The 19,666-nt window shown below is 36.7% G+C and overlaps 2 protein-coding genes across 2 annotated transcripts; one reads left to right on the top strand and one right to left on the bottom strand.

Annotated features, from left to right (window-relative positions):
- The first annotated feature begins 9,333 nt into the window (after nucleotides 1–9,333).
- Nucleotides 9,334–11,993, top strand: LOC133692832 (endoglucanase 17-like). Its single transcript, XM_062113978.1, has 8 exons — nucleotides 9,334–9,720; nucleotides 9,820–10,026; nucleotides 10,165–10,365; nucleotides 10,457–10,549; nucleotides 10,650–10,811; nucleotides 10,909–11,020; nucleotides 11,119–11,282; nucleotides 11,413–11,993. The coding sequence occupies exons 1-8, from the start codon at nucleotides 9,457–9,459 to the stop codon at nucleotides 11,770–11,772; spliced, it is 1,563 nt and encodes a 520-aa protein (XP_061969962.1). The 5' UTR covers nucleotides 9,334–9,456; the 3' UTR covers nucleotides 11,773–11,993.
- A 1,636-nt stretch (nucleotides 11,994–13,629) lies between these two features.
- LOC133691452 (sucrose synthase 2) lies at nucleotides 13,630–19,416 on the bottom strand. Its single transcript, XM_062111966.1, has 15 exons — nucleotides 19,189–19,416; nucleotides 18,961–19,093; nucleotides 18,636–18,787; nucleotides 18,192–18,384; nucleotides 17,853–17,971; nucleotides 17,523–17,739; nucleotides 17,297–17,392; nucleotides 17,018–17,191; nucleotides 16,479–16,595; nucleotides 16,217–16,383; nucleotides 15,569–15,793; nucleotides 15,125–15,446; nucleotides 14,784–15,028; nucleotides 14,570–14,708; nucleotides 13,630–14,248 (listed from the first exon to the last, which is right to left on the bottom strand). The coding sequence occupies exons 1-15, from the start codon at nucleotides 19,284–19,286 to the stop codon at nucleotides 14,210–14,212; spliced, it is 2,436 nt and encodes an 811-aa protein (XP_061967950.1). The 5' UTR covers nucleotides 19,287–19,416; the 3' UTR covers nucleotides 13,630–14,209.
- Nucleotides 19,417–19,666: the final 250 nt, after the last annotated feature.

The following is a 19,666-nucleotide window of genomic DNA, read 5'->3' as shown; positions in this document are numbered from 1 at the left end:
AAGGAATGAAGCTTACAACAGTAGAGTCAGGAGAGCTTGCTGCAGAATCAGATGAGGCTATCGTAACAGACCTGGAAATATGCGATGTTGAAGGAAGTGAACCAGTTCCTGCAAAATGATCATTAGAGAAACATGCAGATGGTGATAGAGGGGTAGGGCTGGGTGGCGGTGGTATGGTGGCTGACAGGGGTGGGGGACGGCGAGGCTATTTGGGTGGTGGTGGAGGTGTGGCAGAGCTACAGGGTAAGGCATTTTGTGGAGCAGTCGGGGGAAAATTATGGGGGGTGAGCAAGTTGGGCAAGTGTGTGGGCTATGAGGAAGTAGTTGAGGGTCTTGCTAGCTGTTCAAAATCTGCAAAAGGAAACACAGTCTCATGAAAACGAACATGACGAGAGACATATATACATTGAAAGGCGGAATCAAGACAACGATAACTAAAGTGTGAGGAATTATAGCTTAAGAATACACAAGGAGAGGAATGAAAATCCAACTTATGAGCATGATACGAACGCAGAAACGGAAAACAAAGACACCTAAAAGTATGAATAAAATCATAATCAAGAGTATGATTAAGCAAACATTCAAAAGGAGACTGATTTTGGAGGATAGGAGTAGGCATGTGATTGATAAGATAGACTGAAGATTCAAACGTATAATTTCAAAATCGTAATGGAGCACTACATTGACCTAAGAGTGTAAGACCAGTTTCGATAATATGACGATGACGACACTCAACACTGCTAATTTGCTCATGCGTATGAAGACAGATTAATCTATGATGAATACCAATAGTTTGAAAAAAATTGTTTAATTTACAATATTCACCGCCCCAATTAGTTTGAACAGATTTAATTTTAAGTGAAAACTAACGTTCAACAAGTGTTTGAAAATATTGAAAAATGGAAAAGACATCAGATTTGCCAACAAACGGATAATACCATATATATTTGGTATACACATCGACAAAGATAACAAAATAACAAAAACCATCAGAAGAAAAAAATAGGAGCAGGGCCCCAAACATCACTAAAAATTAAATCAAGTGGAGTAGTAGTTTTGTGTCCCATAGGTCGCAATGACAAAACGCGAATACTTGCCAAGCGAACAAGCTTGGCATTAAACAAGTGACTGTCTAGAAGTACACATTATTTTATTTTTGGAAACTAACAAATTGAAAATATGAGACATAGGATGACCTAATCAACGATGCCACAAATCAACAGTGGTAAAGACACAAGGAAACCAATAAGCTTGAGGAATGGTGGTAACAGAAGACTCTGAGAGAACATGGAGACTATCATTGCTCTGACCGGAAAGGAGCACTGCTTAAGTGGTGAGATCCTTTACATAGAACACAGAGGCGTGAAATTCAAAATAAAAATTATTATCACGATAAAATTTCTGAACAAATAGCAATGATTTTATAATGTGAGGAACATGAAGAACATTAGATAATGTAAAGGTGCATTTAGGGGAACGTAAGATGGTATGACCAATATGGGATATAGATATCCTTATCGTCACCAACATGCAAATGATCATTACCAAGATAGGGAGCAGAATCGGTCAGAGTCGCAAGATCAGGAGTAACGTGCTGGTTTGCACAGTATCCGGGAACCAAGTAGAGGAAAAAACCGAACTAACAACAAAATAGGCAGTGGGCTGATGACCACTGCTGTGAAACTAAGCACATTCCAAGGCTGTGTGGCCAAAAGAGAAGCATAGCTGGCACTTGACGTACTACTCAGAAGATCGGTGAGGAGGCCACTGTCCACCAGCAGCAGGCCATCTGCTCTCTTGCTAGTGATTCTGTTTCCAGTTTGTGGGAGCAAAGGAAGAAGGGCCACAAAAATCAGACCTGTTATGGTTATTGTACCTGCTGTTATTGGAATGTCAACTGTCGCGGGATCAACCTCTATTATGGCCAAAATAGGAGCTGGTCTGCTGCTATGCAAGATGAGCAGAAGGCAGCAGAGATGGTATAGGCAGCAGAGGTGGATTTGCAGCCAAGGATAGAAGAGAAGACTTATGCAGAAACTCATGAGTAAAAAGGTGGCTGTGAAGTTTCGTGTATGACAACGGTTCTACCTTGATCACGAGACTAGTTAGCAAGTCTTTAAACTCACCACGAAGGCCACAAAATATATAAAGATTGAAGTCTTCAAAAGAGAGGGGTTGGCCAGCAGCAACCAATTCATCAAACAATGACTTGGCGTGTTACATATATATGGTAACTGAAGCATCTCCTTGCTGAAGATCTTAAAAAGACCCATGGAGTTGCATAATATGAGATTTTGATGGAGAAGCGAGCGCTTTCTCAAAAGTACGCCAAACACAAGAAGAAGTCTGGCAATCAACCACAAGATGTAAGACATCCATGGAGAGGGAGGAGAGTAATGTGCTTAAAATGAGCTGATCTTGTTGCTTCCAATAGAGAAAAGAAGGGTTAATTGCTGAAGAAGAACCATCAGAACCGTCAGAAACATGAAAGGAAAGACATGGCACTAAGCCATCAACAAAGTGGAAAACACCTTGACCAAGAAGATATGGCTTCATCTTCATTTGCATTCATATCATAAAGATAGTTTATGGTTGTATGTTTCAATGAGACCACTTGATGAGTGTTGGACAATGCAACGATAGAAGGAGTCGTTGTCCCCATGATGTGCAAGGGAATGGCAGAAACATGAGAGAAAGAGCCAAGGTTCGGCTCTGTAGGTTGGGGCTGCTGGTGGTGGGAGAAAGAACCAGCAACAGCAGCTTCAGAGTGGTTGGCTGGTTGGGCTGCACCGCTATTTTGGTGGGGGGTAGGCGGCAGCAGCAGCAGAGTCCATTTAGGAGAAGAAGAAAGGATTTTGGTTACAAGGAGGAAGAGGAGAAGGAGAGTTCTGACGACAGAAAGCTCTGATACCAAGTTAAGAAATAATTGGGAGGCTTGACTTATTGGTTAGCCAATCTTTTCTATATATATGTGTAGGGCAATATACAATAGTAATGGTGAGGTTACAACACAAGAGTATGGCTACAATATTTCCTATATAATACATTAATATTTAACATGAAACGACGTCCTTTTAGACAAAATACGCAGTTTCATTTAAATAAAATATGGCGTCAAAACACGTCAACTTCCAAATCAGTCCTCAATTTATCCTTTGTTCATTTAAGTCCTCAAATGCAATTTTGATTTTAAAAATTAATTCAATTGCATCCCTGCCAACTTCAATCGTCGCCCCTATAGTTGTCCGTCCTTTTCACTTTAGTTCTTGGTTTTGAATTTGAGCATTTTAACCCTCAATTGATTAATAAATTTCAAATTTCTTCAATTGGTCCCTAATTCGATCAATTTTAGTTCCTCTATTTACGCGCCTTTTCCAGTTTGTTCCTTGGTTTTAGATTTATGCAATGAAGTTTCTAATTGGCCACCAAACTTCAATATTCATGCAATTAAGCCCCTGATTTGACTAAATTAATTCTTTTAAATTGTAATTTGACCCTTGAACTTTAATTTCTTCTAATTAAAGCCCAAATTGACTTACAAATCAATTTTTCTTACAATCAAACCCTCTATAAATTCAATTAAACCTTCAATAAAATCCTATTGAATCTATAAACATCTAATTTTGGACTTTTCTCCTCAAATTGAATTTTAATTTCCAATAGGGCTTTCATCATTTAAGTATATACTTTCAAAATTTCAATGTTTGTATTTTTGAACTTCCTTAATCAATTTTTTTCTGACCATTTTATGAGTGCTCCAGCATCCTACTGCTATTATTTTTTTCCAATTCTTCTGACAATATATATTTATATATTTATTATTATTATTATTATTTTATGCGAAGACCCAAAAATGAGTTACAACAGTAATAATATAATTAATATTTTCATGTGAAAGTCATTGTTTTGGCATTAATGCCCCTTGTTGTGCATACCTTTAGGATAAAGGGAGCCTTTAATTGACATTTTATTAACAAAACACGAAAAGTGGTGGTGTTTTTATTATGCATCACCTCACAAAACACTATTTATTTCAATGGTGTTTTATTTATAAAAAAATCTATGTTTTATTTTTCAATTTTAATTTTATCCTTCAACATTTAATTTTTTAGGATTGGGTTTTCATGATTTGTTTAGATTTCTTTTCTATTGTGTTATCTTAACCTCATAATCCAAGTCTTGAGTTAACCTTTTTTTTCCTTTTTTGATCGACTTCTTTTTCAAATTTTATACTTCAATATTTTATTAATTATGAATTATACTTCATGATTTGTTTAGGTTTGTTTTGTATGAGGTTATCTCTATCTCATGACATGAGTCATAGATTTGAGGGGTTAATCCAAGTTGACTCAAGTAATTATTTTTAGTTTTTTGTTTTACAATTTTATCATTTGACATTGGATTGATTGAGAATTGTGCTTAATAATTTGTTTTGATTTGCTAAAGATATGATTATCTTAGCCTTATGACCTGAGTCGTGAGTTTGGTAGATTAACCTGAGTTGATTCGAGATGGTTTTTTTTATTTTCTTTCTATGAAGTTATCATGTTCTCATGACACAAGTCATGTGTTTAGCATGTTAACTCAGGTTGAATCAAGTTTTTTTATGTTTTTTTTTAAATTTTATTCTTCAATATTGGGATGATTGAGAATTGAATATCATAATTTATTTTGATTTACTTTTTATAGGATTATCTCGGTCTCATGACTGGAGTCGCAGTTTTGCAGATATTCCGGGTTGACTCGAGTTGTTTTTTAGTCCTTTTTTTAATTTTATCATTCAACATTGGATTAATTCGTAATCAGGCTTCATAATTTGTTTTAATTTATTTTATATGGGATTATCATGGTCTTATGACCATGATTGTAAATTTGACAGATTAACCTGAGTTGATCCAATATGTTTCTATATTAATATTTACAAAACAAATATGTCATCTTGAATTTGTTTTTGTCAAACTATATTTTTAATGATTGTCCTACCAAATTGACCAAGTCATAAAGGATCAACCCCTGCATGATTTTATTTTATTTTTATTTTTTGCTATATAAAAATGTTAACAATGTTTAGTCATTTATTTTACGTTAAAAAAATGATTTTATCTATAGCACGCATAAAAAAATGATAATGATCTAGGAGCTCCCTAAAAGCAATTTGGTATTGAGATTGTATGATTCCCACTGCCATGGAATTTAAGATTTTAAGAAATATTATCTTTTATTTGTTATAGAATCTTGATGATACAATTTTTTTTTTAAAAAAAAATTACAGACCGTTTTGGTTAGGCATCCCAACCAGATTAGTCTTTAGTCCTCTAAACAGACTTGTCATGGGTCAGGGACTCCATCCATAACACCATGGGCCTTATAACAACCACATTTTAAAGCTTAACCCACTTGACCTAAAAGAAAACCTAGTGAGACACGTACCTCAAGACTAAATTGTGACCTTTAATAAATTTGGTATACATCGTACTCACTAACATTTACACATAAGTTGTTAGTACGATGCCACTTTTTCTAGCTAATAGATATTTCTTGCCAACATGTCAGCTGAAATGACATATACCAAGCACCAATCTCTTCACCAATGGCTCAACAAGGCACAACAACCAATGGTGAGCACCATCCTTTTCACCACTGAACAAATAAGGTATAATAACCAATTACTCAACTTTTCAGGTTATCTATAAGAGAAAGCAATTATTCTTCATCATTTTTCACTCTTTACAAGGTAAGCTAATAACATGACCCGAGGTCTATAAATATCTCGGGTCATTAGGTTAAAACAGACTAAAGCAATTAAAAACCTCATATAAGTTCATTTTATCAATACAAAACTCCATTAAGAATAGAAAAGGCAAACCACATAAAGCCACTCTATATTTCTTTGACTCCTACTCCTCTCTCAACTTATCTTGTTTCTTTATTGCTCTACACACCATTCTCCTACGTTCTTCACGCCCCCTTACTTTCTATAAATTATTTCCCCTTTCATATTTGTTGACTTAAACATGAGAGGGTCAACTATTTTAATAGGGGACTTGTTTTTGCAAGTGAGTGTAGAAGTAATCTTGTCAATTTACTAAACAATTGTCAAGCTAAGTCACACCATCAACCTAAGAAATAGCTATAAAAATCCTAATTCAATTAATATTTTTCACGATTTTATTGGTAGCGCTATCTATGAAAAACTGAATAAAGGCTAGTTCATTCTTGTTTCACACTTCATCACCTACTAGTTACTTTCCAAGGCTGACAACTTAGAAATTCCAGGATATGGGAAAGTAAATGACCTCCCCACCATATATACTTTAGCTCTTCTAAATCTCCATAAACTCTCCCATAAAATGAAGGTACGTAATGATGTTGTTTTAGCTAAACAACAATAACTTCACACTTTTTTTTTAATAAGAAATACAATATTTAGCTCTATTGCATGCATCACTGAATGCACAAAGGCAACTCTAGTTCCCTGAAGGAATAGGGTAGAATGACGTACAAGCTAGTAGTTGTGAGAATACTCGTACTCTAACTTTTTGAATGAGTCTCTCTCACTAAGAAAAACACCCATTAGCGAGTCATAGCCACATAAGTGGTTATCGTTATCAATTTTTTTTAATCTCATTCATGCACTCCCTATAAAAAAAAAAGCTCTGATGCGAGACGAGATTAATAACTATACAAGCTTTTAAGAATGAATATTGCCTTTACTAGGTGAGAGATTTTTCACTTTACCAATAATTGATACACTCTTCTTTTTAAAGATTGTACGTCCATCAAAACCAACCTAGACATTATAATGGACTTACAGACCTTAGGAAAAATATACAAAACATGCAAAGTATCATAGATCTTGTGACATAAGATAACGATGTTATGTGTAAATTTCTCATAAAAGCATTTTTAACGGATTTACCTGAGTGTGGTACCATGACTTGGAGCTTGACTCTATCCTTAACTTTCATGATCTCTTCAACAAAAGCATTTTCTGCTTTAGCATAAGTATACTAGATAAAAAGAGCATCATTAAGCTTTTCACCAACACATAACAAGAAAATAAAAGTAAAAGAGCATATCTCTAAAGATTTAATAAGGAAATGCTTAACGTCAAGACTCTGCTAGAACCCATTACCATTAAAAACCTAATCAATGGGGTCTACAACTATTCTTTATAGGAATGACTCTATACTTTCCTTGACCAAACTCTCCTCAAAGTGAAACATGAAATGAAAAACCATATTCAAGTAGAAAAAATGAGTGTGACTAAACTAAAACACTCTCATTTCTAACGATAAAGAGCAAAATCTCTTAAACGCCATTGATCTCCTAGTAGCCGTAGGGCATTCAAGAGGAACACCAAAGGATCCATTTGTAATCTTCTAACTTTTTATAAGTTTTTGACCACACCTCTAACAACCATGCATCCTGAGGTATTGGTTGCCATTAAGAAAAAAGAGTTCTAAAGATATCCACCTCTTATGAAGAGTGGATTGCGTGAACACAAGGAACCCAATAAATTTTATTTCCTTTAACATAATAATGGTCATGATACTAAAAAATCTGATGCTTTAAAATAGAGATAGAAAGACTAATCGTCAGGGGTCACCTCTAACAATTTGTAAGGAAAGAAATGCAACCAAAACAAAAGGAGGTTGATACATCCCTCGATATGTTGCCTAATATTAAATAGATTCCAATGATTTTATCTCCATTTGCATGAGAAAATATTTTGAAATTTAAATAAAACAATATTATCTCTCCAAGTAGTCTCCATATGTTTTTTCTCATGTCTCCAACAAAAATCTCCGTGATAATCTCCATATCTTGAACTAAAGTTTGTATGTCTCTAATAAAATTTTTCGTGTCTGCATGAGAATCTTCATGTATCCAAACAAAATCTCCATGTCTCCAATAAAATTTGCATATTCATCATGGAATGTTAACAAAATCCACAAGAAGGTAACTTGGCATGCATAACTTTTCTTTCCATCAAACTTTTATGAGTAAAATTTTTCAAACATGAATGTTTAAAATATTAAAGGAGCAAATAATATAAAATTAAATAAAAAAACTATAAACCATTGTTTGGGCTAACCAAACAAGCTAGTCACTACCAGTTTGATTGGGTCAATCCTACCGAGTTGGTCACCTCTAGTTTATAGGGACATCCTAATTGGATTGGTCTCTAGTCTCCTAAATGGGCATGCTATGGGGAAATAGACCTTGTCCACAACACCCTAGGCTTTCAAAAAACCATTTTTTAGGCAAAACCCACTAAACCCAAGGGAAACCCAACAAGGCATGCACCTTAAGGCAAAATTGTGACCTCTAATAAATTTGGTATGGTGTAATACTAATTGATGCTTAAACATGAGTTATGAGTACGGCACCACATTTCCTAGCTAATGAAAATTCCATCCTACATGTCTTCATAAATGGTACCTACCAAGCATCAACGTATCTAACAATAGCACAACAAGACATCACAACCAATGGCAAGCATCAACATTTTCACTAATTGCAAAATAAAACATAACAACCAATTACTCAACTTTTTAGGATACTTATAGGAGAAAATAATTATTTTTTATTATTATTTTACTCTTCATGAGGTAAACTAACATGATAAAAAGTCTATAAATATTTTGAAACCAAAATAAAAATAGATGAAAGCATTCAAGAATTTCAACCAAATTCATTTCAACATTATAAAAAGCTCCATTAAAAACAATAAAGTAAATCACACAAGGTCACAAAGCCACGTTACATTTCCCTAGCCCCTGCTCCCTGTTAACATAATTTTCTTTTTCTCCGGACACTATTCCCATGCGTTCTTCACTCCCCCTCACTTTTAATATACTATTTCTCTATGATTTAAGTATTGGAGGGAATGGTGGTAGCTATATGATTGTTAATATAATCATCATTAAAAGTTTATATGATCGTTAATTTCAATGTATGTGAAATTAATCAAGGGACATACAAGCTAACCTAAACATCCATATTAATTTTAAAAAAAATATTGGAGGGTACGTACACAACAATGAAAAGTCATATCCAGTCTAAATTCTTCACTACTTCATCAAATCTCAAATTCTAAAAATTATGAGAATTGTCATGTTTGCTGTATACGTGGGAATTTTCTGGTATGTAAGAATTATAAAAGTCAATTTCCCCTCCCTTTCTAAGGAATATTATTTTGTGGTTCGAAAAAAAATTAATTGAAGGCTTACCTAACTAAAATGCTGTAAGCGCTAACTTAGAAGTTGATTAAAGGATTAAAGGCCTAGAAGTTGCTTAATTATTGTGGTAACCAAGCAGGAGGGTAATAGTAAGTGGCAGCTTTTTCTTTATAAATACATAGCAAGGGAGGCCTCTGTAGTCTGTTCTTCACTGCGGCTCGTAGGTTGGTTAGTTGGCTGATCTGGGTGGTTTTATTTTGGGCAGACCAAAATGGCTTGCGCTAATTTCTCTTTCACACTTCTAGTCCTCTGCTCTTGTTTTGCTACTTCTTTTATTGCATGCCATGGCTTTCCCGCCCATCACAACAACCCATTTCACCACCGCCACCACCCTCGCTTTGCCAGTCATAACTACAGAGATGCCCTGACCAAATCAATCCTCTTTTTCGAAGGCCAAAGGTCTGGTAAGCTCCCTTCTAGCCAGAGGATGACATGGAGGAGAGACTCGGGTCTAACAGATGGCTCAACCATGCATGTATGTGTACAAAGATGACTCCTTTCTCTTCAGCTTCCTTTTTTCTTGTTCACATTTCTTTGAGGCTCACTCATCTTTGGTGTTGAAATGACAATGCAGGTGGATTTAGTGGGAGGTTATTATGATGCAGGAGACAATGTGAAGTTTGGATTCCCTATGGCTTTCACAACAACGATGCTTTCATGGAGTGTTTTAGAGTTCGGGGGGTTGATGAAAGGTGAGCTGCAGAATGCTAGAGAAGCCATTCGTTGGGCAACTGATTACCTCCTCAAAGCTACAGCCCATACAGACACCATCTATGTTCAGGTTTGCAGTCTTGAATCTCTCTGCATTCTTCAGTTTTATACACATTGTTTGGAGACACCATAAATAGGCATGTGCGCACTTGATTTGGGAAATATGGCTGAAGGAATCAAAATGATGACGTTTGGGGTTTATTTTCAGGTAGGTAACGCTAATAAGGACCATGCTTGTTGGGAGAGACCAGAAGATATGGATACTCCAAGGAGTGTTTTCAAGGTTGACAAGCATTCCCCTGGTTCTGATGTTGCTGCTGAAACTGCCGCTGCTCTTGCAGCAGCGTCTTTGGTGTTTAGAAGATGTGACCCCACTTATGCCAAGCTTTTGGTCAGGAGAGCTATCAGGGTAAATATGTCTACTTAGTGCTCGTTAGTAAAAATTTCAGTGAAAAAATATGATGTTCACAAAATGCGAGTACAATTTGTTCCTTGTCTAGGTGTTCCAATTTGCTGATAAGTACAGAGGAGCCTACAGCAATGGGCTGAAGAGATTTGTTTGCCCTTTCTATTGCTCCTATTCTGGATATGAGGTGAAGCTTGTGCCTTTGAGTCCTGCATTACAAGTTTCTATTTTTTTTAAAGAGCTGTTCATAATACTTAATCTCCTCCTGGGTGTCTAAAAAATGGCAGGATGAGCTGCTGTGGGGTGCTGCTTGGCTGCATAAGGCGACCAAGAATCCAACTTATCTCAATTACATTCAAGTTAACGGACAGACTCTTGGAGCTGCACAGTTTGACAATACCTTTGGTTGGGATAACAAGCATGTTGGTGCAAGGATTCTTCTTTCCAAGGTTCCCATTCTCACTTATAGTTCTTAATTTGTTTGTCAAATATCATCTTTATGGTGATTTATCCATTGAAATCATTAATATTGTCCTTGCGTCTCAGGCATTTCTTGTTCAAAAACTGCAATCCCTCCATGACTACAAAGGACATGCAGATAATTTCATCTGTTCTCTCATACCAGGGGCCCCTTTCTCTTCAACCCAATATACACCAGGTCAGGTCCCCACAGTCCTGTCTCTGATTTCCATCTCCCCAAATGTGGTGCCGCCTTCTTCCTAAACCGCTAGTTTTTTTTTTTTTCTTGATCACCAGGTGGGCTGCTGTTCAAAATGAGTGATAGCAACATGCAGTACGTCACCTCAACTTCATTCTTGCTCTTAACCTATGCCAAGTACTTGTCCTCTGCTCGCACGGTTGTAAACTGTGGTGGAACCGTCGTCACTCCAAAGAGGCTACGAACCATTGCCAAAAAACAGGTACATCAAATGGGTCACAGGCACCATAAAAGCATCCTCGAGGGCCGAGGCTATATAGATCTCTTATATTAAGGTACTTATTTATTTTGTTAAATAGGATTTTTTGTAACACAGCAAATTTTGTCATCAGGTGGACTATCTACTTGGAGACAACCCATTGAAAATGTCCTTCATGGTGGGTTATGGTCCGAGGTTTCCACAAAGGATTCACCACAGGGGCTCATCTCTACCGTCAATCGCTACACACCCAGGAAAGATCCAATGCACCTCAGGCTTTAGTGTGATGAATTCTCAATCCCCAAACCCCAACGTTCTTGTGGGTGCAATAGTTGGAGGGCCAGACGAACATGACAGGTTCCCAGATGAAAGATCAGACTATGAGCAATCTGAACCAGCTACTTACATTAACGCACCCCTGGTAGGAGCATTGGCTTATCTCGCGCACTCTTCCGGCCAGCTCGAAGTCCTAGCAGCATCTCCAATTTGTTAGATTTAGATTTAGGTGTCTGTGCTCGTTTTTTAGTGGCTTTGTTTTTATGTGTCCTAAAATACTTATCTGGATGTCAATGTGGTCAAAGGGGTCAAGAGACCTAAGGCTCGAGCCCCAAATCTTCAAGCACATTGGTCATCAAGCATACATGGCCCTAATAGGATAGCCGTTGGGCTTTTTTTTTTTAGTATGGCAGTCCGTTTTGGAACTTGCATTATGTCCACTAGTGTTTAACTTGCAAGAACTTTGCTTCTATAATCTCCCACTCCTGCACTTTTTTGTCGAGAGTTGAGCGAAACTAAAGTGGACTAAAGTGAGGAATAATTATCAAACTTCGGGGATTGATATGCTCAAATTGAGTTAACTTGAAAAAATTAAAAAAAATATTCGAAACTTTAATATTTTATATAAAAATAATTAAGTAATATCCATTTGAATATATGTTATATATATAAATAATGAAATTTAAAAGAATATTTCAAAAGATTTTTTTATCTAAAAAGATATTATATTATTCTTTTAAGTTGAAGTATTTAAATTAAAAAGTTTTTATTTAACATTGAAAAAATAATATTTTTTTATAAATATAGAGTATATATAGTAAAAGATTTCAAATTATATAAAAAAAAAGTTAATAAACAATTAAAAATAATTCAACTAAAAAAATCTATTTAAATAAAAAACAGATTTTTACCATGTTTTGCCAAATTTTTATTTAATTTAATTTTTTATTTTATCTAAACCAGGCTAGTCCCTAGAATTTCAGGTCAATCTGTTATGTCGGTCTGAATTTCATAAGAGGTGGGCCACTAACAGACAGAATTAAAAATGTTAGGAGATGGGATGTCTTGTCCTTGAAACCAAAACTACCAAGCAAAAAACAAAAGAAATTAACAGTATCAGATCAGTGGATAATGTACCATATGAATATTTTTTCCGTCGATGGAGTTAACGAGCAATTGACCGTTGAAAGGAAACGAGGGAAGGAAAGGAGATAAAGAGAGAAATTTCGCAGGAACACGTGATACTGTTTGGTGGGAGTGGTTCCTGCGGTCAAGAAGATCTGTTCGAGTTGCAGACTTGTCAGATGGTGTCAGGAGAACCCATGCTATTTTTTTCTTAGGCAATGATAGACCCATGGCCTTGGGGGCAGTGCTTCATCTGGTTACAATGCAGGACAGAATATCACCGTCTGTGTGGGAGAAGGAATTAAATGGATAAATCGGGCATCTAGCATGTGAAATCTAAATAAAAGATGAAATCATACATAAACAAAAAGCTTGAGTGAAATAACGTAATTTTGGATGTCGGGGCTGTGAATTGTGATGTTTTTAAATAACAATTGTTATTGTTGTATATAAATCAATAGATCGATTCAACCAAATGATTTGATTGACCACTTGAGCCCGATATTATTTTACCATATCTTTATCACAGATATTTTAGCTAAAATTTTAAAAAAACAATGCTAGTTTTACAAAATATCCGAATTAAGGAAGCCAAAACCCATTTTTCCACTCTCCAAGGACGTTCAAAATAATAGATGTTACTTACTTGAGACTTGCAAGGATGGCCACAAACAAACAGACACTGGACCGTGAATTCTCAATGATTCTTGTATAATGGCAACAAAAGCATAATAGAATATGCTACATAGGAAGAACAAACCATACAGCAAACTGCTCACCTGATCCCTCATAGACTCATTCCAGCTGAATTATCATCGAGGCCTACAACTAGGAAAGGCCTAGACCTTCAAGAACCTAATGGCTTTGCACGCACAAGGCTTGGTTGCCTTTAGATCCAAAAGTGAAAGCTACTGGAACATGAATCCATCAACTAATATTACACCACTAATTACGGAACAAGTGAATTTCTTCTTCCTCGTGTAGCGAAAAAAATAGAAAGAAAAATCAATATTTCAGTTGGTTCAGAGAAGACAGAACACATACCCTCACAGGAGGTTAACTGACTTGCTCAAAGATTGATTAACATGTCAGTCCTGTTCGTTGTCCACTTAACGAGTAACAGATAAAAGTACAAATATTGGGCCTTTACACCGACCAATTGGTGGTACGCGGTAGAGGTGCCTAGTCTCATAATCGCTGGTCATTCTCTCTTTATTACGTTTTATTTTTGCGCGAACCAGGTGATCTAGCAGTGCCTACTTGGAGGAAGTTGGTGCTGGAAAGCATACCTACTAGCGCTGGCCAAAGTGCAACTCTCGGGGAGTCAATTTATTTATTCACAACAGCATGGATACACAAAGCCTTCCTTGAAACATTAACCAGCATAAGATAGCTGCAAAGATCATTGTACGCAACAGAACTTTCTACATGCCACCCGCATGAATTTATTTATGTGCGCACCATTATAACCGTGTGATAGTGCTGCGTCTGATTCATGGGGGCATCCCAGTTCCTTGGGAAGCAATAGCTTAATGCCGGTCCTCGATTGACAAAGGTACAGTTTTCACCTGGAGATAAAAGGAGCATGAACATGACATTCCAAATGTTTGAGGTTGCACTTGGACAGAACATAGAACTAACAATTCCAGAATTCTACATATAGCAATCAGAAATAACAGAACTTACAATAGAACATCTGGTTAGAACATTGGAAACAAATAGACATTAATGTGGAATTAAAATGAATTCCGAGGAACTATCCAAGATTGTATTTGAAGAGCCAAGAGCACAGTTATGAGACCATGTTTCTTCTGAAATGGTCAGGGTAAACTAGCTAGATTGCCAATTACGCATCTTAATAATTATTTAGAAAAGGGTTAAGCACTCACCAAATCACGGAACTTGAGAATGTAGAACATCTCGAGATATCTTCGGGTCTCACGCCTCTCAAGTTTGGAAACATACTTCCAAAAACCATATACCCCAGCCAATGTCATCAGCCTTTCAGAGTAAATCTTCCATGTATATCTACAGTATCAGAAGGTCTATATGAGCCTCAGAAAGCATAATCTAATGGTGCCAAATACAGATTGAGATACCAACCTTTCATAAATCCGTTGCAGCCCAGCATCAGATATTTTTTTCCAGTAGCTGGGGTCGTCCCTGCATTTTTCAAAGAAATCTGCCATAAATGCAGCAGCCTGATCAGGATAATATGGATCCATATGGAATCCTGATACACCATGCTCAATAATCTCTGCCGGACCACCATGACAAGTGGCAAATGTTGGAAGGCCGCAAGTCATGGCCTCCACAACAGTGAGTCCAAAGGCTTCGTAAAAAGCAGGCTGCAATAGACACAGGAGGAGGAGAGGGTTGGGAAGTCAATTATGATTCCTGAGAAAATCTTTAACACGATGAGAGACCACAGTAGCACTTTATACCTGCACGAAGGCTCCCTTGGTGTCTGCTATGTAGCGATAAAGCTCTCCATTGCGTGCTCGATTTGTTTGGGCTGTTAACCATCGAAATTGTCCATCCAACTTGTATTTCTTCATAAGTTCATGCATCTTCTCTATCTCCAGAATTTCTTCCCTGTCGTTGGACTTCTTAACATCAATGTAACCAGCCACCACGACAAGGTTCACCAGCTCCCTCAGTCTGGTATTCTTACCATAGCACTCTACCAATCCTGTTATGTTCTTGACCCGGTCCAGCCTTGCCATGGAAAAAATTATGGGCTTTGACCTATCGGTCAGTGTACCACTGCATCAATATAAATGAACAATCAGATTTCATAAACAAGCCTAAGCCTGATCTTCATATTCTAAATTTCCAATTATATAATTGAACATTGTTCTTGAAGAGTAACACAGGAATATACTCACATCCACTCGTCAGTCTGCTCAGAATCATATAACATCTTTTCTATTGAACCATGTAGGGTTGTAAGTCTCTTCTGCTTGTCAGAGTATGGGAAGTAAATGTCCATATCGGCCCCAGGCGAGACGATATTGAACTTTGTATCAAATACATTAATGCCATGAACAACCCGATATAGCCCTGGAAGAGTGAATGCAGTGTGGCTCTCATACTGACCAACAGTAGTCTTCCTGAAAGAACAAACAAGCATACAACAAGTGAAGCAGTTGTTTGACAAGAATCACTTAAACATCAAGGCGAAATGACAAAGTTGTAAGATCAATTTCAGCAAGTGTAATTTCCAAAATAAATTAATTCAAGTGACAGCATATATTCTAATGTAATATCATGTTCAATTTGGACAATTGGAGACCCAGCTGAACATCAAGCACAAAGACAGAGAGTAAAACACAAAATTCATATCTACATGAGGACACTCTCATGGATGTTATCTACAATATACAACACCTCTGAAAACTTTGAACACTAGAAAACTCAATCCCCAAAGAGTTCTTCAAAAAAAGTGGGTAATAAATCCATAATCATCATATCTGATTGCATAAGCAATTATAAGCCAACACATGTAAGTTAGTGGATTAAAGGGTAACACTTACGTTCCTGCAATCTCTTGATATGTACTTGTGATGATAAAATCAGCATTGTTCATGGCTAATACGTCAGCAGTGAATTGACATGAGAAGTGGTATTTATCATCAAATTTTTTCCAATAAATATCTGAATCAGGATACTTTGTTTTCTCCAAGGCATGGGCAATAGTGCACTGCATATTTCAAAACTTAAAAAATGTAACCACTCCTTTCGGTAAATGATCCGTGGGACAGTAATTCATATTTACAGATACTAATCATAGCAAACCTGTGTGACACCCATCTTGTAAGCCAATAAAGACGCAACGAGGTTCCCATCACTGTAGTTGCCTATAATAAAATCTGGAATGCCCTGTAACTCAGCTACAATTTCACTGGCTGCATCCTGATTATAAAAGGTATAACCAAAAAGAATTGAGAGAGCCACAAAAATGAATAAATGAAAAATAATTTAAAACTTTATGCTGAAGCTACATGTACACTAAGGAGAAAGGAGGTGATGATGGTAACAGGAAGAGGCAGTAAATTGACAGCTGCATCAGTGCAATGGTAATACAAAAATAAAGCGTAAGATGTAGTCTGATGAAAATGGAAAATTGTCAAATGACTGCAGATATGTTTTAACTGATGATAAAAGTGAATCTTGACACATGATACTCATTAATTATATGGATACCATGAAACCATGAGCATGTCAAAAAATTTGATTACAGTGGTATCAAGATTTGATAATAATAATAATAATAATAAAAAAGAACTATGAATGGTACTTCCACTTTATAATGATATAGGATAACCATGTTCTACCTCAGCAAATGTCTCCAAATATGGCCACACATCGAACCTTGAGATCCATTTATGGAGAATCCCATGCTCTGATCTAAATGGTACTCGCAGAATGTGAGTGTGTTCAGTTCCACTGACTCTTTCCAGCCTCTGGTTGCAGCTAGTCCCTTTTGAATCAGGTATTAACCTGGTCACCTTCAAGAATCGATGGAAAATGTATTACAGAAAGAGGGACAATCAACAGCTATCAAAGTGATATAGTTGAAGAAATGGACCCAAGATAAGCATAAATGCACTTACAATTAGAATCTTAGGCTTAAAGTCCAATCCCTGCTGCTGTATTCTAAGGAGCATTTCATCCTCCAGAGCACGAACTTGGTCCAGGATATACACAATCTAGAAGTACATTAGGAACCAACTGTCTTAATAAAGGAAATAACCATGTAGCATAAATAAGTATGAGTTCTGCATGCTGCAGAGATGTAAAAAAAAAAAACATTGAAGGTTGAAGGAAAGCCATACATACCTGCCCACCAGTGTCAGGCAAACCTAAAACATTTGCTTGCCCAAAGTATCCATGCGGAGACAAAATAACAACATTGAACACCATTGGTACTCTCCCAAGGAATGTCTCTAAAGTTGAGGGATCAGGAGCTTGGAGTATGTCCAAGAGAAGATGCATCATCTCCAGTACCCGAGCTGCAGTATCCCCCCACCCTCTCTCAAAACCCATTCCCTGAAAGCTGAATCAGAGTGAAACAAGAAAAGAAAATATTTAGGCACGTACAAAGAGTGTTCAACAAATTAATTTCACTGTTAACATACATCCAACGAGTTAAAGATACAAGATCCTTACGTATATTCAAACTCGGTATACAGTGTTTCAGAAGGAAGCTTCGAAATATACTCTTCTGCCTTAAGAAGAGCAGACTGAAGTCGGGATACACTTTTTATCCGATCATTCAACATTAAGGCCTGCAAATAATCCTTAATTCAATCATTTAGCTCCACTGAAACCCCATACTAAGTACTATTCCCATCATCCCTCTTCCACATGTTTTAAACCCAAGCCATGTGAATACCATTATAATAAATTCTGAATGTGCAATAACAATAAACAATTACATGGAGGATAAATGCCTAAATCTGGAAGTGATAGGCACTCTTAAAGGAGGCCCTTCCACAACATACTTACATGCCCTTTGTATTTGTGGACTCGGAGGAAATCAAGTAAAGGTTCCAAAGTGTCTTTGTTACGAAACATATTTGAAGAAAGATGTCGGTTGAGGAACTGAACACCGTTGCCAATTGATGATGACCGGGTGGGACGAGGAAAAGAGGCATTGAAGGGCTCAAAATCAAGCTCAAGCACATATGGGTCATTAGACCTATTCAAAAAAATAAAAAAGAGGTCATTAATCAATGACCCAAAGAAAAGCATAGAAAAAAAAATACCGAAACCATAAACAATATTGCACATAAATAACCCAAAGATTTTTAGTAAGAAAGTGTCCACACAAAAAAATAATAAATAAACAAAACAGAGTCATGGATACATGAGATGTTCTGTAGCGATATGATAAAAAGTAAACCAATAATTTCACCGTAAAAGGAAAAGAAAGAGTGCGAAGATGCTTACGGGCCATCAACAAGTTCTTCTTTGAAACGAAGATATTCTGAAACAGTCAATTCCTCAACCTTCAGTTGGGAGACATCAACACGTACATATTCCCAAACTCCAGGTCTCGGACGAATTGATACGGCCACAAAAGGAGGCAGAACTATGGCTTCCTGTACATATCACCATCAATACAATTTTTTTTTAAAAAAGAAGAAGAACATAATAGTATAATTTGTTGCAAACTTTGTAAAATTCACATACAAAAAAAAATCCCAAAGCAACTAACTAAGAACAAGCATAAATTATAACAATAAGTAACTAAATAAAAAGATAATAGACTGACTTGCGCAGCTTTGAGGACTTCACTAAATGGACCTTCTTTGAGACTCAGCCTTGCTGCATCATCGCACACGATATTGTCCAGTTCATCTATCAGATTATTCGGATGCAGAATTCCTTTTCCCTGCTCCACATACCTTCCTTCCACAATACCGATACAAAAGTTACTACTTCCTGTAAAACCAAAAGAGAGAGAGAGAGAGAGAGAGAGAGAGATGATGATGGTAGAAACCTGGAGAGGAGAGAGACAAGCACGTTACGGTGAGCGGAGAGAGTGTCCTGCACGCGCTCCCTCATGCTGGGAATTCTTTCAAGCTTAGGGTTTGCCATGATCGATCAAAGAAGAAGAAGCTGTATGGTCTAGTATGGTCTGGGTGATCAGGAATTAAAAAACTGGTTGTAGACTGGAGGAGGGAGAGGGAGAGGGAGAGGGAGTGTGAGTGTGTGTGTGTGTGTTGCTTTGGATGAGGAAGAGGAGGGCAATTTATAGTGAATAGCTGAGAAGGATAAAATGAAAATTGCGTGTTTGATTTTTGAACGATCGCTATTGGGAAACTGTCACTGTTAGATGCTCAAAACAAGGGACGAGGGTACTGAGTCCTCGGCGCTGGCGGTTTTCCTTTCAAAAAAAAAAATGGCATCTGAATTAGGAGCTGTTTGGAAAGTTATATTGTTTGTTTTTTAAATTATTTTTTTATTTGTAAAATATA

The sequence above is a fragment of the Populus nigra genome, chromosome 4 (assembly GCF_951802175.1).
Source record: "Populus nigra chromosome 4, ddPopNigr1.1, whole genome shotgun sequence".
NCBI lineage: Eukaryota > Viridiplantae > Streptophyta > Magnoliopsida > Malpighiales > Salicaceae > Populus > Populus nigra.
The sequence above is the reverse complement of the archived record's forward strand: the minus strand, read 5'-3'. Positions and strand labels throughout refer to the sequence as shown.

Bases quoted from the DNA above. Each gene is read 5' to 3' on its own strand.
- LOC133691452 (XM_062111966.1), bottom strand. From the start codon at position 19,286: ATGGCAAACCCTAAGCTTGAAAGAATTCCCAGCATGAGGGAGCGCGTG. The intron at 18,788-18,960 runs GTCAGTCTATTA...TGATATGTACAG, and splicing joins AAGTCCTCAAAGCTGCGCAA to GAAGCCATAGTTCTGCCTCC. The intron at 16,384-16,478 runs GTTTGCTATGAT...TGAAATATGCAG, and splicing joins ACAAGATGGGTGTCACACAG to TGCACTATTGCCCATGCCTT.
- LOC133692832 (XM_062113978.1), top strand. From the start codon at position 9,457: ATGGCTTGCGCTAATTTCTCTTTCACACTTCTAGTCCTCTGCTCTTGT. The intron at 10,550-10,649 runs GTGAAGCTTGTG...AAAAAATGGCAG, and splicing joins GCTCCTATTCTGGATATGAG to GATGAGCTGCTGTGGGGTGC. The intron at 11,021-11,118 runs GTCAGGTCCCCA...CTTGATCACCAG, and splicing joins TTCAACCCAATATACACCAG to GTGGGCTGCTGTTCAAAATG.